Genomic DNA, 17,510 nt, shown 5'->3' on the forward strand with positions numbered 1-17,510 from the left:
GTCTTGGACGTATACAATCAGTGCGTGGCATTATGCTCATGATGTGGGCAGAGCTAATGTAGACTAGATATATTCTTTTCACAGTCCAGCACCACCCTTCTTCAGATGCCCACCTACTACCACTTCTCGAGACTACCACTCGCCGTTTCATCAATGATGCACGATACACACATGATATCCGATACTTGAAACTCTGGATCATGTACGCTCGCCAGATTGATCGACGTGAGGAAATCTGGGCGTTTTTGGAGTCAAGAGATATCGGGACGCGTCATTCCCTTTTCTACGAAGAATGGGCAACCACGCTTGAGGGTATGGGCCGACGCAAAAAGGCAGATGAAATTTATCGACTTGGTATCGCTCGAAAAGCGTCTCCGCTTGACAGACTGAAGAACAGACATAAGCAGTTTTTGGAAAGGATTATGGCGCCACCGTCGGGTGTAATCCCCGATGACGATCCTGCATCTGCCCCAGCTCGTACACCTTCACGTTCTGTATTGGGTCAAGTACGTACAGCGCCGTCATCTTCTGTGTCAGGGGCAACCCAGCTCGCACCCTCGCTCCGATCAACATCCGTTAACAATGGGCGAAAGATGGAGATCTTTGCAGATGAAGAAGGTAAGGCTGATGACACTCCTGCTTCCGAATGGCCAGAGTTTGGAAGCCGAGATGAGAGAAAAAAGGAGAATACTGTAGAAGCTGGGCCTTGGAAGGGAGAAACGTTACCCCAAAGTGCTGTTAGGGGAAGAGTGGCACCGAGAACACCCAAAGTAGAGGTCTTCCAAGATGTAAGTGTATCTTTATCTCGTGTTGACTTTCCTAACTTGTAGTAAATAGGGGGAAGAAGGCGTCGCTCCAGTACAGACCAACTTTGAAGTATTTTCTCGCCACAAGCAACCGCCCACAGAGGCGGAGCTTCTCAAATCCGATCCCCTCCGCCACTATGACACCACCAACCTCTCTACCGACATCCCTTCTCTTCCTGCCCCCCCTTCAGCTCGTAAACCTCCCAAGCCCTTAAAATCAAATTCCTCAGCCTCCGCCTCTACCAAGCCATCTAGTAATGTAAACGCGGTAAGACACGTTATGCAGCCATGGACTTGCCCGACAGATGGTCCGTTAATCAAGTTAGCAAATGGCACGAAGGAAAGGAGGATGTTCAACTGGGAGTTGGTCTACAAAGATGGCGAAGAGTGGAGTTTCGAGGAAATTCGAGCGAAGCAGCGAGGGCTGTACGGAAAGGAATGGAGAGGCGAGGTACAGGAATGGGAAAGACAATGGCACAAGCCAGGATGTGAGTAATTGCTATCTCGTTTGCCGTATATCTAATCCGTTACCAGCTTCTACACCCCCCAAGCCCAAACCTCTTGAACAGTGCAAACCTCCTTCACCGACGGTAAACACCAAACTCGCCGAAGCCGAAGTCATGCGCATGTTTGACCAAACCATTCATGGCGGTAAAATTGGCGATTCTGACTCGGAGTCTGACTCTGAAGACGATGATGAAGAGGAGGACGATCCCATCCAAGTTGCACCTACTCCCCTCCCAGCTCGAACCGGCAGCATCCAAATGCTCGCTCCAACCCCTGGCGGCTTCGTCCCTCCTACACCCACGCCAAGCGCAGCCAGCAGACTATTCAGTAACAACGAAAACACCAAACCTGTTGTATTCAGCGACGAAAATGCCGTCCCTCCATCAGCCACTAAGAAGAAATTCAACATTTTCAGCGATGACCCCGAAAATAACCCTACGAAGACCCCCTTGGGTGCTGCCCCGCCATCAGCTACCCAACCTAGAGCCTTCGGTATATTTTCTGATGAAAATCAAACCCCTGCCAAACCCATATCCTTCTCCACACAAGAGACTCCTGGCCAACGACAGCCTTTGGGGCAGAGCAGTATTTTTGGTACCCCTGCTCCTGTTGTGCCTGGGCGAGGCGCTCTTCTGTCGAGAGTCACAGAGGTGATTGAGGAGGATGCCGAGGAAGATGCCGCTGCTGCGGAGGAACAAGCATCCCGTCAAAAAGAGATTGTGGAACCTCGAGTTGAGCAGCAAGAAGCTCAGGATGATGTCAGGGAGATTACTCAGGACGTTGAGCATGTCACTCTGAACGATGTGCAAGAGGAAGATGAACTGGAAGATGCTGCGCCCAGGGGAATGCGAAGGTTCAATATTAATCTCATGACGCCCATCACTGAGAGGACATGTGAATACACGACGTTCACCCAGGGAACAACTGCTGGGAAGGAGAGTTTTGCACGCGAGGAAGAAGAAGAAGAAGAAGAGGAGGAGAAAGAGAAGGTAAAGGAGGAACCCCCTATCAGCACGACATCACCCGAGGATGATACCACCGATGCCGGTCTGGCGAGCGGTGATGTCGATAGCGGTTTCCAGCTTCCTGATGGATTCACCATTCACAGGGCTGAAGACCGCTTAGACGTGCATACGATGGTTTTAATTGACGACGAAGGCAAGAACGAGCCTACAGGAACAATGACAATTAACCAAGACAAATCCGTGTACCATACTGCACCCGCTGGCTCTTTAAGTCTTAGCGACCTTCCCAATCCTTGCGACCCCATAAGCGAGCAAACCATTTCCGCTTTATTATCTGCCATTGACCCTCCTTTATCTAGTCTCCCTGGGCTGATCGACAATCGCACCATTACCTCCAACAAGCTGGACTCTCTGGAAAAACATACTCGTTCCAAGATGCGTCGCGCTAGTACATCCTCCCGTACTTCCACTTCGGCTGCCGGAGATGACACGTGTCTTCTCGAACTCGCAGGAAAACCTTATGAAGTCCGGGACAAGCTTGGCGAAGGCGGTTTCGGCGTCGTGTTCCTGGGAATAGATGTTGATGTTCGCCGGGCCCAAGACGAAGCGGATAGTGATGATGAGGATGAAGAACCAGTGGATAGGTCCTTGGTAGCGCTCAAAGTAGAAAGACCCGGTGCTATGTGGGAAGCTGCTGTGCTAGATAGGATCCACAGGCGGGTAAACGCGAATTTGAGGGCATCTATTATTTTGCCTCGCAACTTGTACCTTTTCAAGGACGAATCCTTCCTGATTCTCGACTACTGCTCCCAAGGAACCTTACTCGACGTCGTCAACAAATCTACTGCTATCTTTGGCGGCACAGGTCAGGGCGTGGACGAGCTGTTGGCCATGTTCTTCACCATCGAGCTCCTTAAACTCCTTGAAGGGCTGCACTCGGCGCAGTTCATTCATGGTGATCTGAAGATTGACAACTGCCTCGTTCGAATTTCTGACCTACCAAACTCGCAATGGTCAGCGTCCTATAGTCGTACAGGATCGAACGGCTGGTCTGCGCAAGGTCTCCGGTTAATCGATTTCGGCCGTGCGATTGACCTATCACTTTTCCCAGCTGGCGAGCAACAGATGTTTAAGGTTTCGCACAAGGTGGATGAGAGAGATTGCACGGAAATGAGGAGAGGTGAAGCGTGGAATTTCCAGACTGATTACTTTGGGTTGGCAAGCGTGGCATATTGCCTTTTGTTTGGCAAGTACATGAAGACGGAGATTGTCGGCGGCAAGATCAAAATTGATCAACCTCTCAAGCGAGTGAGTCCCTAAATTGTACTTCAGCTGTTTAAGCATTATTGACAAGTATGGCAGTACTGGCAAACACCTCTCTGGACTGTATTCTTTGAGACATTACTCAATCCTGATGATCAGTTGCCGATAACGAACCGTCTAGGCGAAATCAGAAGCGACTTTGAGGGATGGCTGGAGGAGAACTCTCAGAAGGGCGGCAAGAGTCTAAAGAGTCTGTTGAGGAAGATAGAGTTGGCGGCTACGACTTCAAGGAAGCTTTAGAGTCCGCGTTAGAGGAGGAGGAGATCTTTTAATTGTCGGGTTTAGAACATGGACATTCGTGATTCATATGTAGGGTTTTGCAGTATGAATGATTAACGACGAAGAGTATGATGTTGTAAGAAACATCTGAGAGGCAAATTGCGCCCATTATTAGGAGATGAGGAAGTCGTTTACTTGGTGGACAGGATCGTCAGACTTGATTCTGACTCTTTATCGATATTGGCTCCTCCAGCAGATTGAAGCACGGTGGGAGTACATGTCGTTTAGCAATAATATTTCAAGTCAATGACCAGCGAATGTTCTCCGAGTTCTGGACTAACGAACCTCGGTCTTCGGCATTCAGCGTGCTAGCTTGATCGTTATTATCGATACGTACGGTGAACACCGAGGTGATAAACAGCTCCTCCTATAAATATCATGATGCCATTTTGAGAGCTTATCCTCTTATCACCACCACATTCCAAGCACTTCCCGGCATGTCCTGCAAGATCGGTGTCATCCTTGGCTCCACACGACGCGCCTCAAACACTCTCGGCTTCTCAAACTACTTCGCATCTCTAATCTCCACCCACTTCCCTAACCTCACTCTCGAGACTGTCCATCTCGCCAACTCTCCGGGACATCCACTCCCACTCCTCCTCGAAGATATCCCGCCTGCGGGACACCGGAAAGATACATTGCCTGATGCGTACGAAGACGAATCTGTACGAAAGTGGTCTGCCACTGTTCTGGGATGGGACGGAGCCATCATAATCACACCGCAATACAATTGGTCCCTGCCTGCACCTCTCAAAAACGCATTTGACCATCTTTTCAATGAATGGGTAGACCTTCCTGCGGGGCTCATTACCCTTGGTGGGCATGGCGGTTCAAAGGTCCACGAGCAGCTTAAGACCATTTGTGGTGGGGCCTTAGATATGAAGATGGTGGGGAAAGGAGTGGAGGTGGACATACCGGCAGAGTTGATTAGGGGAAAGGGGAGGATCCACGGGGATGAGGCATGGTTGAAGGAGTATGATGGACGGGTGAAGGATGTTGTTAACGAGTTGGTGGCTTTGGTAGAGAAGAGGCGGGGCGAGAAGGAAGGTGATGTGGTAGCGGCTCAAGTTACGGCGTAGAATGGCGCTTATACACTGTTAGAAAACATAGATTGGGTGATCGAGCCTTAGTTTTGAAGTGGTATATATAGAATACCTTAAGCCTATATAAGAAAGCGTATCGTAGACACATTGCCGACGGCGACCACAAGCGAGGTGGTATGGTACCCGCATATCCCAAAAGCTTTTTCTGTACTACCCGTCACACCATTTTTCTATTGATGCCGTGCTTTTTTGAAGGATCTGGAAGCCTTCCATGCATTTAAGACCTATTTTGTCTTGTTTACACCCATGTAACGAAATGTCGGTTGTTATAGCGAAGAACGAACGAGTCTGCTGAAAGAAACCACTGAAGAGGAGTTATCAGACTCATTTGCATGCAGCGGAAGAAAAACAGGCTCATCCCACATCCCATTCCTCTTCCGACCTCATTTATCCGCATTTCACGTCTTACATTCACCTCTTTTTCTGTTTTCATTCTCTACACAACAGCCATGGACGTGGACAAATCTCTCGACGACATCATTGCCGACAAGAGGCAACCGAAACCCCAGCCACAGCGAAGGCCCCATGGTCCGCGACATTCTGCCGGTAACACGCCTCGACAGACGCCTTACGCCGTTCGTCCTTTGACATCCAGTCCCCAAATGTACAAACGTTGACGATACATTGTTTTTGATTCTTTGATGTAGAGGCCTCCCCCAAGGTCAACTTCAGAAAAGTGGACCCATGACGCCTACCGCGGGCCGGGTGCGACTCGAGGTGGTCGATCTGCAGCGGCGCCATCCCGGGCTCCGGTGCCCCTTACGACTGGTAGTCCCGTATTTTCGAGGGAATCCCCAAGGATTGAAATCATTGGATTGCACTATGAGGTTTCTGCCGAAGATTTGAAGGTTGGTAGGACAAAGAAACCCTGACTTTATTGAGGAAATGAGGATACGTGTAAGGTGGCGATTGGCAGGATGCTGACTTGGGATTCTAGTCAATCTTTTCTCAAGCTGGTGAAATTGTCACCGGCCCCACTATTGTTGTAAGCGTATAATTCAATTCAACCTCCCGTCATTTTGTCGTCGTCCAGGACCGTCCGTTCCGGAAGATACAGTCCCATTTATGGATACCTCACCTCTCTCAAGAAAGGTTTCTCGGCAGATTTGGGCGCGACAAAGGGCGAGAAGGATAGAAGTAAGAAGGATTGAAGGATTGATGCTCATGTCTTGCGTCTTTTTTTCTATTCCATCTCGTACGTTCTTTTCGCTCGGCTGCCTGACGCAAGGGGACTGACATTTCTCGCAGTCGATAGTATGACCGCTCTGGCCGATCAACAGGTTCAGCTTGGATGGAATACGCCAATGTTCAACAGGCTAAGATAGCGATCAACAAGTTTGACGGTGCCATGACTAAGGGTTAGCTTCGTTTCTTTCTGTCAACGGTTTCTCGGCTGACAACCGCCGATCTTTACAGGTCAAACTATTTCGATCCGGTTCGCCGTTCCTCGATTCCCGCCTTCCGCTATCCGCGGTCGTCCGGGTGCTGGACGTGGTGCCGCTCCAGGTCAAAATTTGCTTTCTAGGATTCAAGGCGCCCCCGGTACTAATGTCCCTGCTCCTGCTGCTAATAATAAAGGTGCAAAGGGGACACGTGGCGCTCGTGGCGGGTAAGTCTCGTCATTCCTCAAAAGGATATCAGGAAGAGAAGGAGATGTTAATGTCATTGTTATTCTATCAGACGAGGACGTGGTGGTAATGCTGGCGGCCGACCTCGACGACAAGACGTCAAGCCGGGCGATCTGGATAAAGAGTTGGACTCGTTCATGAAGCAGGATGCCGTGAGTTTAGTCTAAATATTGGATGAATCGAAGCTAATTAATGGAAACTACTATAGGCTGGTGATGTTGAGATGTCGTAAAATATTAAATGAATATCTTGTGTTTGGTATATCGCAGTATTGGGAACGAATGTATAGGATATTAGTGCCGTGTCCTATTTGCTCAGCCTGAATCAACTCTAAAATGTACTACTTACGTACCCATGTCAATTGAGAGGTGTTGGAGAGCGTGGAGCCAATTATTCCAAATACGTCCATGTTATGTATCCTCCTATCAACACCTACCGGTGGAGAGGGACCTCCACTTCCCGTTTCCACCCGTGACGTATTTTCCAGCGAACGGAAATTCGACCGTACGTATTTTGTTCCAGTCATCTCATTTCTACTGGCTACTTCTTTTGCAACCTCTCAAACGATGCGCGCCCCACCAAAACATATTACAATCCTCGGAGGTGGTCTCTCAGGCCTCTCAACCGCCTACCACCTGTCCCGTGCCCTTCCGGCGAGCACTAAAATCTCCCTGGTCGAGGGCACATCAAGGGTTGGAGGGTGGATCGATTCTCAGAAACATGAACTGGGGTTCAAGGATAAAGAGGGGAACGTGAGAGAGGGAGTGGTGGGCATAGAGACTGGGCCTAGGAGTATACGGCCTAGAGGAAGTAGAGGAGCGGTAAGCATGTTGAAGATGGTAAGTGTCTGACTCTGGCATGTCGGCGAAGAGCCGATCATTCAAGATGTTTTACAATCTGCTGACACGCGGTCTCGTCGTGGTCTATACTAAAGCTGAAAGATCTCAGGCTGGAGAACGATATCATGCCTATCCCATTCTCTCATCCCTCCGCTCAAAATCGATTCATACTGGACTATTCCACCTCGAAACTGACGGCGCTCCCCACTTCTCTTACATCTCTTCTTGGCCGCCAGCCACCTCTTCTCAAAGGTCTTTTTTCAGCAGGTTTATTTGAACCTCTCAAACCAAAAGCATCAAAAACCCATCTGACTGCTGATAAGGATGAGTCTGTGGATGCGTTCTTTCGCAGACGATTTGGCGATAATGTGGCGGATAACCTGGCCTCAGCTATGGTCCATGGTATCTATGCCGCCTCTTCTTCGCAGCTTTCCTTCCGATCGGCTTTTCCCTCACTGTGGGAAGCGGAGAGGAAGTATGGTTCTGTGGTAGTTGGCATGCTGCTAGGAACTAAGACAGCGTCGGAGAAGGCTGAGGAGAAGCGGGAGTGGGAAGAGTTGGGAGAAGTAGGCAAGGAGAGGGAAAAATGGAGTTTGTACGGCATTCAAGGTGGTTTGAGCACAATGACAGACAGACTCATGGACAGCATATCATCTCGAGGCGTGGAGATCATCTTAGGAGAACCTGTACGCAAGATTGAGCGTTCCTCAAACCAGGAAATTGCTATTCACACGCACAGCCACTCCCTTTCAACGTCCCATCTCATCTCCGCCCTACCTCCCAGGGTTCTTGCTCGCACCCTCTCTTCTCCTTTACCCCATCTTACACATAATCCTTCCACATGCGTTGGGGTTGTCAATGTTGTGTACCCTCTACCACCAGCATCCATTCACTCTGCAGGCTTCGGCTACCTTGTTCCTCGTCCACCCACCAACCTCAACCCGAACCCGAGCCCGAACTCTTCGGGGGTCCTCGGTGTCATTTTTGACTCGACAGCTTTACCCCCTAACCCTCCTGAGTTGGGTGGACAGGTGACGAAGCTCACATTGATGATGGGTGGTCCGTACTGGGCAAACTACTCCCCGCGAGTCTCACCTCCCAATGACCCTGAAGAACTCCTACCACTCGCCATCCAGCACCTCAATACCATTTTCCCGCATCTTCGAAACGTCAAGCCTATCTTGACGGTCTGTAACATTCATCATAATTGTATTCCTACATATCTTCCAGGGCATGGCGCTCGTTTGCGCGGATTGCATGAGGCAATTGAGAGTGGAGAATGGAAGGGGAAATTGAGCTTGGTTGGGAGCGGATACGGTGGAGTGGGGGTGAATGATTGCGTGCTTTCTGGGGTGGAAGTTACTAGGCGATTGGCGAAGGGGAAGGAAGTGACAGGATTGGAAGCGTGGAAGGACTGGGAGTGAGCATCAAAGTTTGATACATTTGCATTGCATTGAATAACATGGATGGCCTGTAATGGCGATATGCATTTTATTACGATTGTACCCGCCAGTGCTGAACTTCTGATACACCGATTAACACCCATAACAGTCATTACTCCAAATGATCCATGTACATCAAGCCATGTCTAAAACTCTTCTTTCCCTTCATGCGTCCCAATCACAGTCTCTAGACCTGTCTCACCCCAACTTCTCCACATCATGTTTCCTATTGTGATGTAGGTGTAGAGACGCTATCCACGACTTCAACATTAACAGATGGTAAAGGAGGTGTAGCTGGAGGAATTGAAGGGGGCGCAGGATGATCGTTTTGCATTTGTGTGTCTTCGTCGAGGTCCATCGCCATATCTTCATCGGCGCCAAAGATGTCATCCATCAATTCTCCATCTCGTTGTCTTTGGGTGGCTTCCAAGGATGCACCGCCCTGTGAAGGGGTAGGAGTAGATATGCTGGGAGTATCACCGTTGGTAGATGATGAGGCCGCGTGACGAGGGTCGTTGCTATTAGTTCTCAGGGATGAGGAGCTCTTGGGATTGCGAAGCTTGCCCTTCTCCTTGAGATGCTTAAGGATTTTGTGAGTGTAATCTTTGGTAAAGGACTTGATCTTGGCTTTCTTATCGTCAGATAATGAAGGGTGCTTGACGTCTTGATAAGAAGGATTTCTTTTCTTCTCCTTCTTGACCAGAGTATCGGTGCACTAAGCAGCTTATCAGCGAACGTTAAAACAGCGATGATTTGGTTTGACTCACTTCTCTGGCATACTTTTTGAAAGTATCATGCTCCATCATATCCTTGTACTTGTTCATTGACTTAACAACGACCGCACCGATAAGCTTCCTCAACTTCTTCTCCTTCTGTTCCGCTAACTCCTCTTCTGTCATATGCGTTCTTTTCTGCCTTTTTCTTCTTTCCTCATCTTCCACAGGTCGGCTTCCGGACCTACTGGAGCCCGCTTGGGAAGAAGCTGTGGCTTCCACAGCCGCAGCTGCTGCTTGAGCTTGGACAGTCTGCTCTGCCATGGCGATAATTGCATCGAGCTTTAAACGATCAGTGGAGGTCATGGAATTGAGAGCAGGTTTCTTAACAGGGGGTGGTGGTGGTGGTGGATGAGGGCGAGGACGTGAGACAGGCAGAGTGCGGGGGCGGACGGGAGCAATATCAATTTGGATTTCTTGAGTGTTCTCCCAAGCGTCAGGACGACGGGCTGCAGATACGACGTTGGCTTCAGCGATGGTCTGTGTACCCGCTTCGTCATCGGCATCAAGCTAAGGTATCCGCGTGAGTTATTTCCACTTTGCTGCCTTTAAAATACTCACAGATGCAATTTTGGAGACACGAGGAATTTTATAAGAAAGCTCGAGAATAGACCAATACTCGATAAGCTGCTTAGCCAACTCGCAGATTTTCTCATCTTCGCTTTGGCTGAGCACTTTAACAGGCTCTTCGATCTTGGAATCTTCGATCTTGTTACGGATTTGAAGTTTCCACTTGTTCATACTCTCAAGAGCCTACGAAGCGCTTAGCTGTTGAACTTAGGGTTTATATCTCGTCACTTACAAGAAGTACAATCTCCTTATCGTCCGCCAGCTCAGTCAATACCATGTACATGAGACTGAAACCGTGCATCCTCATGAGTTGGCGGTGCATTGCCCCGTCATCAGTCATCTGTAAAAAGTTATTAATGAGTATCTCAATGATGGGAAATAAACTCACTTGAATACGTTGTAATAACCTTGACATCATCTTCTTGTTCTCCATAGACTGTCGAATGGCAGCAGCAACTTTCTGGACCTCGTGCGCACCAATGGGTCTGAGAATAGGCTTTGATCGTTTATTAGCAATGCGCTTCTCGCAATGTAATGAGATGACTCACGACAAAGTCTTCGTCAAGTTGTCTTGATTTCTTCTTCTTGCTGCCCTTCATACCCATAGCCTCGACTTCATCGGTGATACCCAAAGCTACAACAAGTCAGTTATGGACATTCTGTTTAATGTCACGCAACTTACCATCCAAAAACAGATCGTTCATAGTACCAATATCGGTCTGAGTCTTTCCACCAATGGTTCCGACACAATTCGGTTCTCCACAGTAACAAGTTTGGGCATCATGGCTAATCGGAGCGTCAGAAATGGGGTTTTTTAATGGAATTGCTATGACTCACCCGTATCGGTCGACATTATAATTGAAAGTAATCTCCTCTCCTTTGATCACATCTCTCTTCGTGAAGATACCCATTCGCAATCTACGCCCCACCACCCATTTTTGCACTTCACAATTGGGATTACAAGAGTGATTAGCGAATCTACCTATGCCGCCCTTCTTGGTCGCATCAATGTACTATTGAATGGCCAGTACATTAGCGCACGTTTAAAAGACATGATGTAACCGCTAGAGCACCAACCTCCTCTTTTTGAAGCATCATAAAATAGAAATGCCGTATGCCTTCATCTGCATACTGCTGCATCCTTTTCCTGAATGTCTTCTCTGCCACTACCTCACCAATATACTCGTAAATGAGCGTATTCCTGCGCAACCATCCATCAGCTTTTGCTCATCAAGGAAAATCATGGGTGGCGAAATGTAATCAACTAACGCTGGAATGGTGGAGCTCGCTCTCAATCCGTAGCCCTTTTTCTCCGTAAGGACCACATCCACGTTGGCATACTGCTTCTTTGAGAATCTGAGCCGTCCATCAGTCGGGCCCTCTCACCATTCTGCCTATGCACTTCACGTACTGCTGGTTATGACAGTGTTTGCCCGCTCTACATTCCCCCCCGATACATTCGATATACAATGCACGATTGATGCAATCCGAATCGGGCCCACAAGGGTCAGCATCTGGGTCATCTACGACGTCTTCGTCAGCAGCCGCGTCGCTCGCAACCCCCATCCCCAACTCGCCACCGGAGCTACGTCCAGTCAAAGCCATAATGTATCCACGACTTACGCCTATTATAGACACACTCGCACACCATCATCTCATCGTTCTCTTTACTCAGCCCAATATCTTTCCTCTCATACACGCACTTCTCCAGCGCTTCGAACGTCTCATGAGCCTCATCCCACGCGGTCGGAAGATCGTCTATAAGCACCGGTTTAAACTCCTCTGGGGAGGCCTTTCTGCTCTTCACCTTGGAGGTTGAAGATGACGCCCTGGCTGTACGAGGTTTGAGATCTTCTTCACCTATGGGTGACGCCGAAGGTGGGGACGTCGATCCGGGAAATGGAGATTTGTGCTCATGCTTGAAGGATGGGGATCTTGGTGGCGATACAGGTGGAGTCTGGGGCTTCTGATCCTCATCCTCTGCCCAGAGGTCATCTAGGGTTGGTTTTGTATCTTCGATAACGTCGCCCATAATTAGCTGTTGTTTTTCTTTTCTAGGCGGGCGTCGATAATTATTTTCGCAACGACATCGGTTGTCTGTCTATGCTATACGTATCAGATATCCTCAGATCATGTATGTATGCCTATCCAAATGCGCACTTACTTTGCCAGGATTCTAAATTCGAGAAACAGAAGACTATGTAAACAGAATCAACAAGAAAAATGGGATTGCAAAGATAAAATCGCGTCTTCGCGGTGAAAAACCCCAGCCAGTCCGCTTCTTCATTTTCCTCTCATCTCGCCTCGCAGTAAAATCCCTCCTGCTCGTCATAAAATATGCATGTAGATCGTGTTCTCGTTACAAAGATGCAATGCTCGCCATCCCCTCGTACATATACGCATTTAGCCCCAAATCCGCTTCATAGAGCTAGGGGTCCTCCCTTCCGGTGTCTTCAGATCCCAGCCACCCCCAGCCACCCCCAGGCAACCAACCGACCCCCCGACCGATGACTGAGTCTTCATTTGCATCCCACCTCTCTCTATCACCCACACTCGGGCTGGGCGTCTCTCCACCAGTACTCATTCCCCACCACCTTTTCTTCCCGCTGCCATTACTAGCTGCTGAACCGTGGCTCAACCTAGAGCCCGAGCTAGAGACCGATTCAGCACTATCTTCTCTCAGCATCTCCGCTCGCATCCGCATCTCATAGCTCTCTGACCTGATGTGGCTCGGCGCTTCCTCTTGAATGGCTTCAAATGGTCTTTCTGCCAGCTTCTTCTCCCTCAACTCATTCATTGACGCGCTAGATCTTAATCCAGGGCTGGGTAGGCCAGCACCCAGCTTGGTTGGTGTAGTAGACGGGTACAATATGCTAAGGGTAGTTGAGAGCTCAGCGCCTTCGATAGGGAGGGGTGAAGCCAAATTGCCTCTCTTCCGGCGATTGCTATTGGGTGTACGGATAGGACTGAGGTTAGTCTTATCTTCCGGAGGCGGTCGAACAGGCGTGTTGATAGTGGCATTCGCTTTTTGACTAGGTCCTAACGGGTGAGACACTGCGGGTAAAGCCTTCTTCTCGACACGCAATGCCTCACGGCCAAGCTTCAACTCTATCTCCTTTTCTTTCATCCACTTGAAAAAATCGGGCGGCAAGTCGCGTAATCTACCCATCTTTGGTATCTTGTACCCCATCTGTCTAGAAGAGGAATAGCTAGTGTGAGAAAGAGGTCGCTTAGTGGGAGTGTCAGCGGCAAAGGGACTTGAAGGGATATAGAGATTGGCGTATGCCGCGTCGGTAGGAGGGGTGGCGATGAGGTAGGTGTTGTCTTCTGGTAAGAGAAAAGGAAGCATGTAACGGCTATCAAGCAATTCGCCGAGTGACTCGGGAGCCGAATGAGGTACAAAGTCTGCCAACATCGCTGACCCATCAAAAAGCGCGTCAATCAACGTCGCACTTTCCTCATACCCACTTCCTCCGGACATCCCAGTCCCATAACTCCCTTCTGACCATTCACTAGCCGATCTTCTCCGCTCGGCTTCTTGCATACTAAGCTGAACTCTTCGTTTCTCCCAGTCTTTCTGCAACTGCGCAAGATATTGTGCACACTCATCTGACATTCTTCCTTCGTTGACCTCGTACCGGTATTCCCGAACAGCCCGACGCATCTGTAACGGGTTAATCGCCTTCATGTTCTGCATCGTACCGATGAGAGTGTCAAACTCTGTGATTTGGGAGAGACACTGAAGCCACTGCAAGAGCTGAGAGAGGGGTGCGAAATGGTTCGTAGACGTTTGAGCAGGTAAGCCATTGGCACGCACCCAATCATCGAGGAAAGTGAGGTTCATCCGGATTTGCAGAGCTTTCGACCGACATAGGTATTTCTTTCTTGTGAGAATGCGGTTGAACAGTTCACAGGCAATCCAAAAATATATCTGGGAAAATGCCTGAACAATGAGCGCCGGGTTGACCTCGTAGAGCTGAAGGACAATGAGCACTCCGGATAGGATCTCTGTTATGCGAGCTGGTCCCGAATTGTTATCGGAGATGGCACTGAATTCGTGTACGATTGATCGCTCATTCGACATCGTCTTTAGATCACCCATCGATTGCGGTCGGTTGGAGGCTTTGAGTCCCGTCGATAAAATCGGCGACGCGGCCGCATCACTCACTCCTCCCGGACTACCATTAACCCCGGCGAATGTATTGTTTACCTTGGGTGTATCGCGCTTTTTCTTGGATACAAACGATCGGAACAGGGACCATTCGCCTTCGAAACGGATGTCGTTAAAATCTTCGAGAGTTTCGTAATCGAGGATAGCAGCGTCAAGAATGGTGTCAATTCGGCGTTCGGCAATACGTATCACAAACACTAAAGACGAGATGTCAACGATCGTCCTATTGATGTGAAATAATACTCCACGTACCATGTATAGCGTTGATGAGCTCTTCCAAGATAGCCAACAGACCCAGCTCATCACATACTTCTTGAAGTCTTTCATCCGCCTGCAGATAATGTAGCAAAACACAAGAGTTATAGGCCCAAAATGCAAGATATGCCAGATTCTCCATGTTTTCCTAGTTGGGATGGTCAGGCGATTCCCTCAGAAATAGGAAAACTACGGAATCTCACATATACACCCTCTTCGATCCTTTCAATCGCTCCTTCTATCAATGCCTCTAGCCATGTCTCATCACACATATGATAAGCAAACCTCGCGTAGTAACACAACATATTCGCTGGTAGTGTTCTCTTTGATAAAGGCTGTGACACTGGTTGATAGTTGCTGATAAGGATGTCGAAGGTCTCAGGGAGGTTAACGCGAGAGAAGACTAGCATGTTGGCGATAGATGCGGGATTCATCTGCTCTGGTCAATTTATGGTATTTGATAAATAGTCCAGGATACGCACCTCATCTTCTTCAACATCATCATCCTCGTCGTTCAAATCATCTTCCTCGACATCCTGTCCCGTCCATCCCGATCCCCCTACGCCCTCTTTTTTCTGTTTTGTGTTTTCTTCCTTCCCAAAAACCAACTCCGGCGGAACTTCTACCACTCGCATCTTTTCGACAATCCATTTCGCCCTCTCTATCCGTATTTTCTCCTTCCTTTCTTGCTCTTCCATCTTCTCCAGATGACCTCTGGCCCATCTTCTCCGTTTTTTCAACATCTTTTGTCTTGCAGGCGGGAGTTTAGGAATGAAGATGGTCGAGGTTCGAGGATTAGAAGGGTGAGGGACGGAAATGGCGTGTTCGAGGAATAGTGTGATGGCTTCGCGGCCTGGTATGTCTGCAACGAGATCGAGAGGAGTGAGACCACGATTTGTCAATACGTGTGGTGAAGCACCATGGCTCAGAAGGAAAGAGATTAAGGGAGCCGTTGAGACCAGTACAGCTAAATGCAAGGGTGTCCAGCCACCTAACACCTTGATCAGCTTAAGCTTGGGTGTCATAAGATCATGTACTTACGACGATCACGGCCACCTCGGGGCCCTGCGCTAACCCCCCATCTATTCACTGCGGCCCTAACAATCTCCTCTCTATCCTGTCTACCGCAACTGTGATGTATTGCCATACCGACTATTGCCCAGCCCTCTTCATCCTCTAGATCTTGTATCCCATGGTCTAGTATACTACGCTAGAACCACAATGACAACATTAGCCTCAAACACGCGTTTATCGATTTCAATATTAAACTTACCCATCGGCCATTGAGAGAAACCAGCCAGTTGACCAATTCAACATCTCCCCGTTCAATACCCCATTGTAGTGCATGTCGGAGGATCAAAGTTGTCCGAAGCTCTCTATCTTCATCGACATTCTCATTAGGTTCTTGAGCTACCTCTTCTTCTTGTAATAATGGTAATATGGTTTGAGGAGATGGGTCGTTAAGAAATTGGGGTGTAGGAGCTTTCCTATAAGATCTACTTGGACTTGGAGTAGTCAGCTTACGTTCTCTTCTTCGCCGAAATGGACTTACCCTGCAAACCCTTCTTGGTTATGACCCACACCTGGAGAGTCCGTTCCGGCATCCCGATCTATAATTGGCGACTCCGGGACATCTTCGCCTTGCATTATTGCCCTTTGCAAAACATGAGGTGTTTCTCCGTCATATCCAGACTGTGAGCCAGCGCCAAAGGTCGGCGTGCTTAAACCTGACGAAGACGGTATACACGGAGTGAGAAGAGGAGCGAGTATTGGTGTTGGGGGGTTTGACATCTCATATGTATAGAATGAGTGCGGCTCTTCTGTTGGCTTTTCGGTAGTCTAAGAGTCGTTATGTTGTTTGGCTCGTAATTAACCGTTGGTCTTGCGTTGTAAATATATCTATGGGCACTCGCTACTATGTAATCAGGGTTGTAATCCAGCCCTATCTGAGTCCACAGTTGGGGGTACGGTCTTGTTGGTAGAAGCACAAAAGACCCCTTGAAGGTCGTGTTGTTGATTCCGCCGTCCTATCGTCCTGAATACAACGGTTTGCACTTCCACCGGTAGGTATGCCAATATGGCCCAGCCTTACGGTCGTACCGGAAGTCTTGCGTTGTAGCTGTTTAAAAAGTTTGATCTGGCTCGAAGATGCTGGGAAGAATGGCAAAGCAAAAGGAAAGGCGATCTGACTTTGATTGTTTTATTGGGGTAACGCGCAACGGCGAGGGTTATACAGGTACGTGGGACCAATCCTTGACTCATTGCCCATTACAATCACATAGCATTTTCTGAAGACAGTATGCATTGCTCAGAACCCCAGCGGACGGCATTTGTAGGGCACTTGCCACCCTCCTAGCATCCAATTCAGCCCTTCCAGTTTATAGGAAATGCACGAAGAGGAGGGTGGGAAGTCATTTTGTTCATTGAGCTGCAGTACTATATTGCTGTCTGGAAACACGGAGTGGTCCCGATCTGGTTGCGTTCATCCCGGTCGAGCGTCGTAAAAAAGGCAGACGTATAAGAAACAGATTCTTTTGGTTTCGGCATGATGACTCCCATCGCGGATGGATGCCGGGCGTTGCGACAATCCCTAGAACCTTTGCTGCTGTTTCAACTCCATAGGCTTGCAGCAAATGATCTCAGATAAGGTTGTAGAAAAGAGCAAGGTGAAGCGGCACTTATTGATAACGAGTTGTAGCTTCGTGGGCAAGTATGTAAAGATTTGATCGGCTTATAACAGCTATATTGGACAAATTGGACTTTTGGTGGGCGAAAACTACCCTTGGGCTCAGCAGGTATTATATAGCGAGCGACATAGCCAACAAAGAAGGAAAGAGGGCATAAGGGGT

At 48.8% G+C, this 17,510-nt stretch overlaps 6 protein-coding genes; 4 read left to right on the forward strand and 2 right to left on the reverse strand.

Annotated features, from left to right (window-relative positions):
- The window catches only part of CNAG_03184 (BUB protein kinase), a 4,212-nt gene extending 267 nt beyond the window's left edge, over positions 1 to 3,945 (forward strand). The window contains exons 1-5 of the mRNA XM_012195476.1: positions 1 to 20; positions 68 to 788; positions 838 to 1,294; positions 1,341 to 3,586; positions 3,641 to 3,945. The exon at positions 1 to 20 is cut by the window's left edge and continues 267 nt beyond it. Coding sequence (XP_012050866.1) covers positions 1 to 20; positions 68 to 788; positions 838 to 1,294; positions 1,341 to 3,586; positions 3,641 to 3,841 — 3,645 coding nt within the window. The 3' untranslated portion in view covers positions 3,842 to 3,945.
- Positions 3,946 to 4,239: 294 nt separating this feature from the next.
- CNAG_03185 (low temperature-responsive protein) lies at positions 4,240 to 5,245 on the forward strand. XM_012195692.1 has 1 exon: positions 4,240 to 5,245. The coding sequence occupies exon 1, from the start codon at positions 4,318 to 4,320 to the stop codon at positions 4,957 to 4,959; it is 642 nt and encodes a 213-aa protein (XP_012051082.1). The 5' UTR covers positions 4,240 to 4,317; the 3' UTR covers positions 4,960 to 5,245.
- A 137-nt stretch (positions 5,246 to 5,382) lies between these two features.
- CNAG_03186 (THO complex subunit 4) lies at positions 5,383 to 7,043 on the forward strand. XM_012195693.1 has 7 exons: positions 5,383 to 5,558; positions 5,631 to 5,831; positions 5,921 to 5,968; positions 6,239 to 6,341; positions 6,400 to 6,592; positions 6,664 to 6,763; positions 6,820 to 7,043. Exons 1-7 carry the CDS (start codon positions 5,433 to 5,435, stop codon positions 6,841 to 6,843), a joined length of 795 nt encoding a protein of 264 aa, XP_012051083.1. The 5' UTR covers positions 5,383 to 5,432; the 3' UTR covers positions 6,844 to 7,043.
- A 13-nt stretch (positions 7,044 to 7,056) lies between these two features.
- Positions 7,057 to 9,282, forward strand: CNAG_03187 (protoporphyrinogen oxidase). XM_012195694.1 has 2 exons: positions 7,057 to 7,450; positions 7,546 to 9,282. The coding sequence occupies exons 1-2, from the start codon at positions 7,178 to 7,180 to the stop codon at positions 8,872 to 8,874; spliced, it is 1,602 nt and encodes a 533-aa protein (XP_012051084.1). The 5' UTR covers positions 7,057 to 7,177; the 3' UTR covers positions 8,875 to 9,282.
- CNAG_03188 (histone-lysine N-methyltransferase, H3 lysine-36 specific) lies at positions 7,610 to 12,470 on the reverse strand. XM_012195695.1 has 14 exons: positions 12,400 to 12,470; positions 11,859 to 12,336; positions 11,647 to 11,758; positions 11,505 to 11,591; positions 11,313 to 11,436; positions 11,073 to 11,248; positions 10,918 to 11,021; positions 10,784 to 10,869; positions 10,624 to 10,731; positions 10,468 to 10,575; positions 10,227 to 10,418; positions 9,660 to 10,175; positions 8,188 to 9,607; positions 7,610 to 8,134 (listed from the first exon to the last, which is right to left on the reverse strand). Exons 2-13 carry the CDS (start codon positions 12,265 to 12,267, stop codon positions 9,119 to 9,121), a joined length of 2,511 nt encoding a protein of 836 aa, XP_012051085.1. The 5' UTR covers positions 12,268 to 12,336; positions 12,400 to 12,470; the 3' UTR covers positions 7,610 to 8,134; positions 8,188 to 9,118.
- Positions 12,471 to 12,554: 84 nt separating this feature from the next.
- Positions 12,555 to 16,964, reverse strand: CNAG_03189 (DIL and ankyrin domain-containing protein). XM_012195477.1 has 7 exons: positions 16,214 to 16,964; positions 15,935 to 16,166; positions 15,703 to 15,871; positions 15,144 to 15,652; positions 14,865 to 15,095; positions 14,659 to 14,809; positions 12,555 to 14,603 (listed from the first exon to the last, which is right to left on the reverse strand). Exons 1-7 carry the CDS (start codon positions 16,450 to 16,452, stop codon positions 12,664 to 12,666), a joined length of 3,471 nt encoding a protein of 1,156 aa, XP_012050867.1. The 5' UTR covers positions 16,453 to 16,964; the 3' UTR covers positions 12,555 to 12,663.
- Between the last annotated feature and the right edge of the window lie 546 nt (positions 16,965 to 17,510).

The sequence above is a fragment of the Cryptococcus neoformans genome, chromosome 8, assembly GCF_000149245.1.
Source record: "Cryptococcus neoformans var. grubii H99 chromosome 8, complete sequence".
In the NCBI taxonomy this organism is placed as follows: Eukaryota; Fungi; Basidiomycota; class Tremellomycetes; order Tremellales; family Cryptococcaceae; genus Cryptococcus; species Cryptococcus neoformans.

Excerpts from the sequence above, each read along its gene's own strand:
- CNAG_03185 (XM_012195692.1), top strand. The coding sequence starts at position 4,318 with ATGTCCTGCAAGATCGGTGTCATCCTTGGCTCCACACGACGCGCCTCA.
- CNAG_03186 (XM_012195693.1), top strand. The coding sequence starts at position 5,433 with ATGGACGTGGACAAATCTCTCGACGACATCATTGCCGACAAGAGGCAA. Across the intron at positions 5,559-5,630 it reads CTCGACAGACGCCTTACGCC|AGGCCTCCCCCAAGGTCAAC; the intron begins GTTCGTCCTTTG and ends TCTTTGATGTAG. Across the intron at positions 6,593-6,663 it reads ACACGTGGCGCTCGTGGCGG|ACGAGGACGTGGTGGTAATG; the intron begins GTAAGTCTCGTC and ends TTATTCTATCAG.
- CNAG_03187 (XM_012195694.1), top strand. The coding sequence starts at position 7,178 with ATGCGCGCCCCACCAAAACATATTACAATCCTCGGAGGTGGTCTCTCA. Across the intron at positions 7,451-7,545 it reads CGGTAAGCATGTTGAAGATG|CTGAAAGATCTCAGGCTGGA; the intron begins GTAAGTGTCTGA and ends TCTATACTAAAG.
- CNAG_03188 (XM_012195695.1), bottom strand. The coding sequence starts at position 12,267 with ATGGGCGACGTTATCGAAGATACAAAACCAACCCTAGATGACCTCTGG. Across the intron at positions 10,576-10,623 it reads GGTTATTACAACGTATTCAA|ATGACTGATGACGGGGCAAT; the intron begins GTGAGTTTATTT and ends AACTTTTTACAG. Across the intron at positions 10,176-10,226 it reads GTGTCTCCAAAATTGCATCT|CTTGATGCCGATGACGAAGC; the intron begins GTGAGTATTTTA and ends CGGATACCTTAG.
- CNAG_03189 (XM_012195477.1), bottom strand. The coding sequence starts at position 16,452 with ATGTCAAACCCCCCAACACCAATACTCGCTCCTCTTCTCACTCCGTGT. Across the intron at positions 15,653-15,702 it reads CCGAGGTGGCCGTGATCGTC|GTGGCTGGACACCCTTGCAT; the intron begins GTAAGTACATGA and ends TCAAGGTGTTAG. Across the intron at positions 15,096-15,143 it reads ATGATGTTGAAGAAGATGAG|ATGAATCCCGCATCTATCGC; the intron begins GTGCGTATCCTG and ends TGACCAGAGCAG.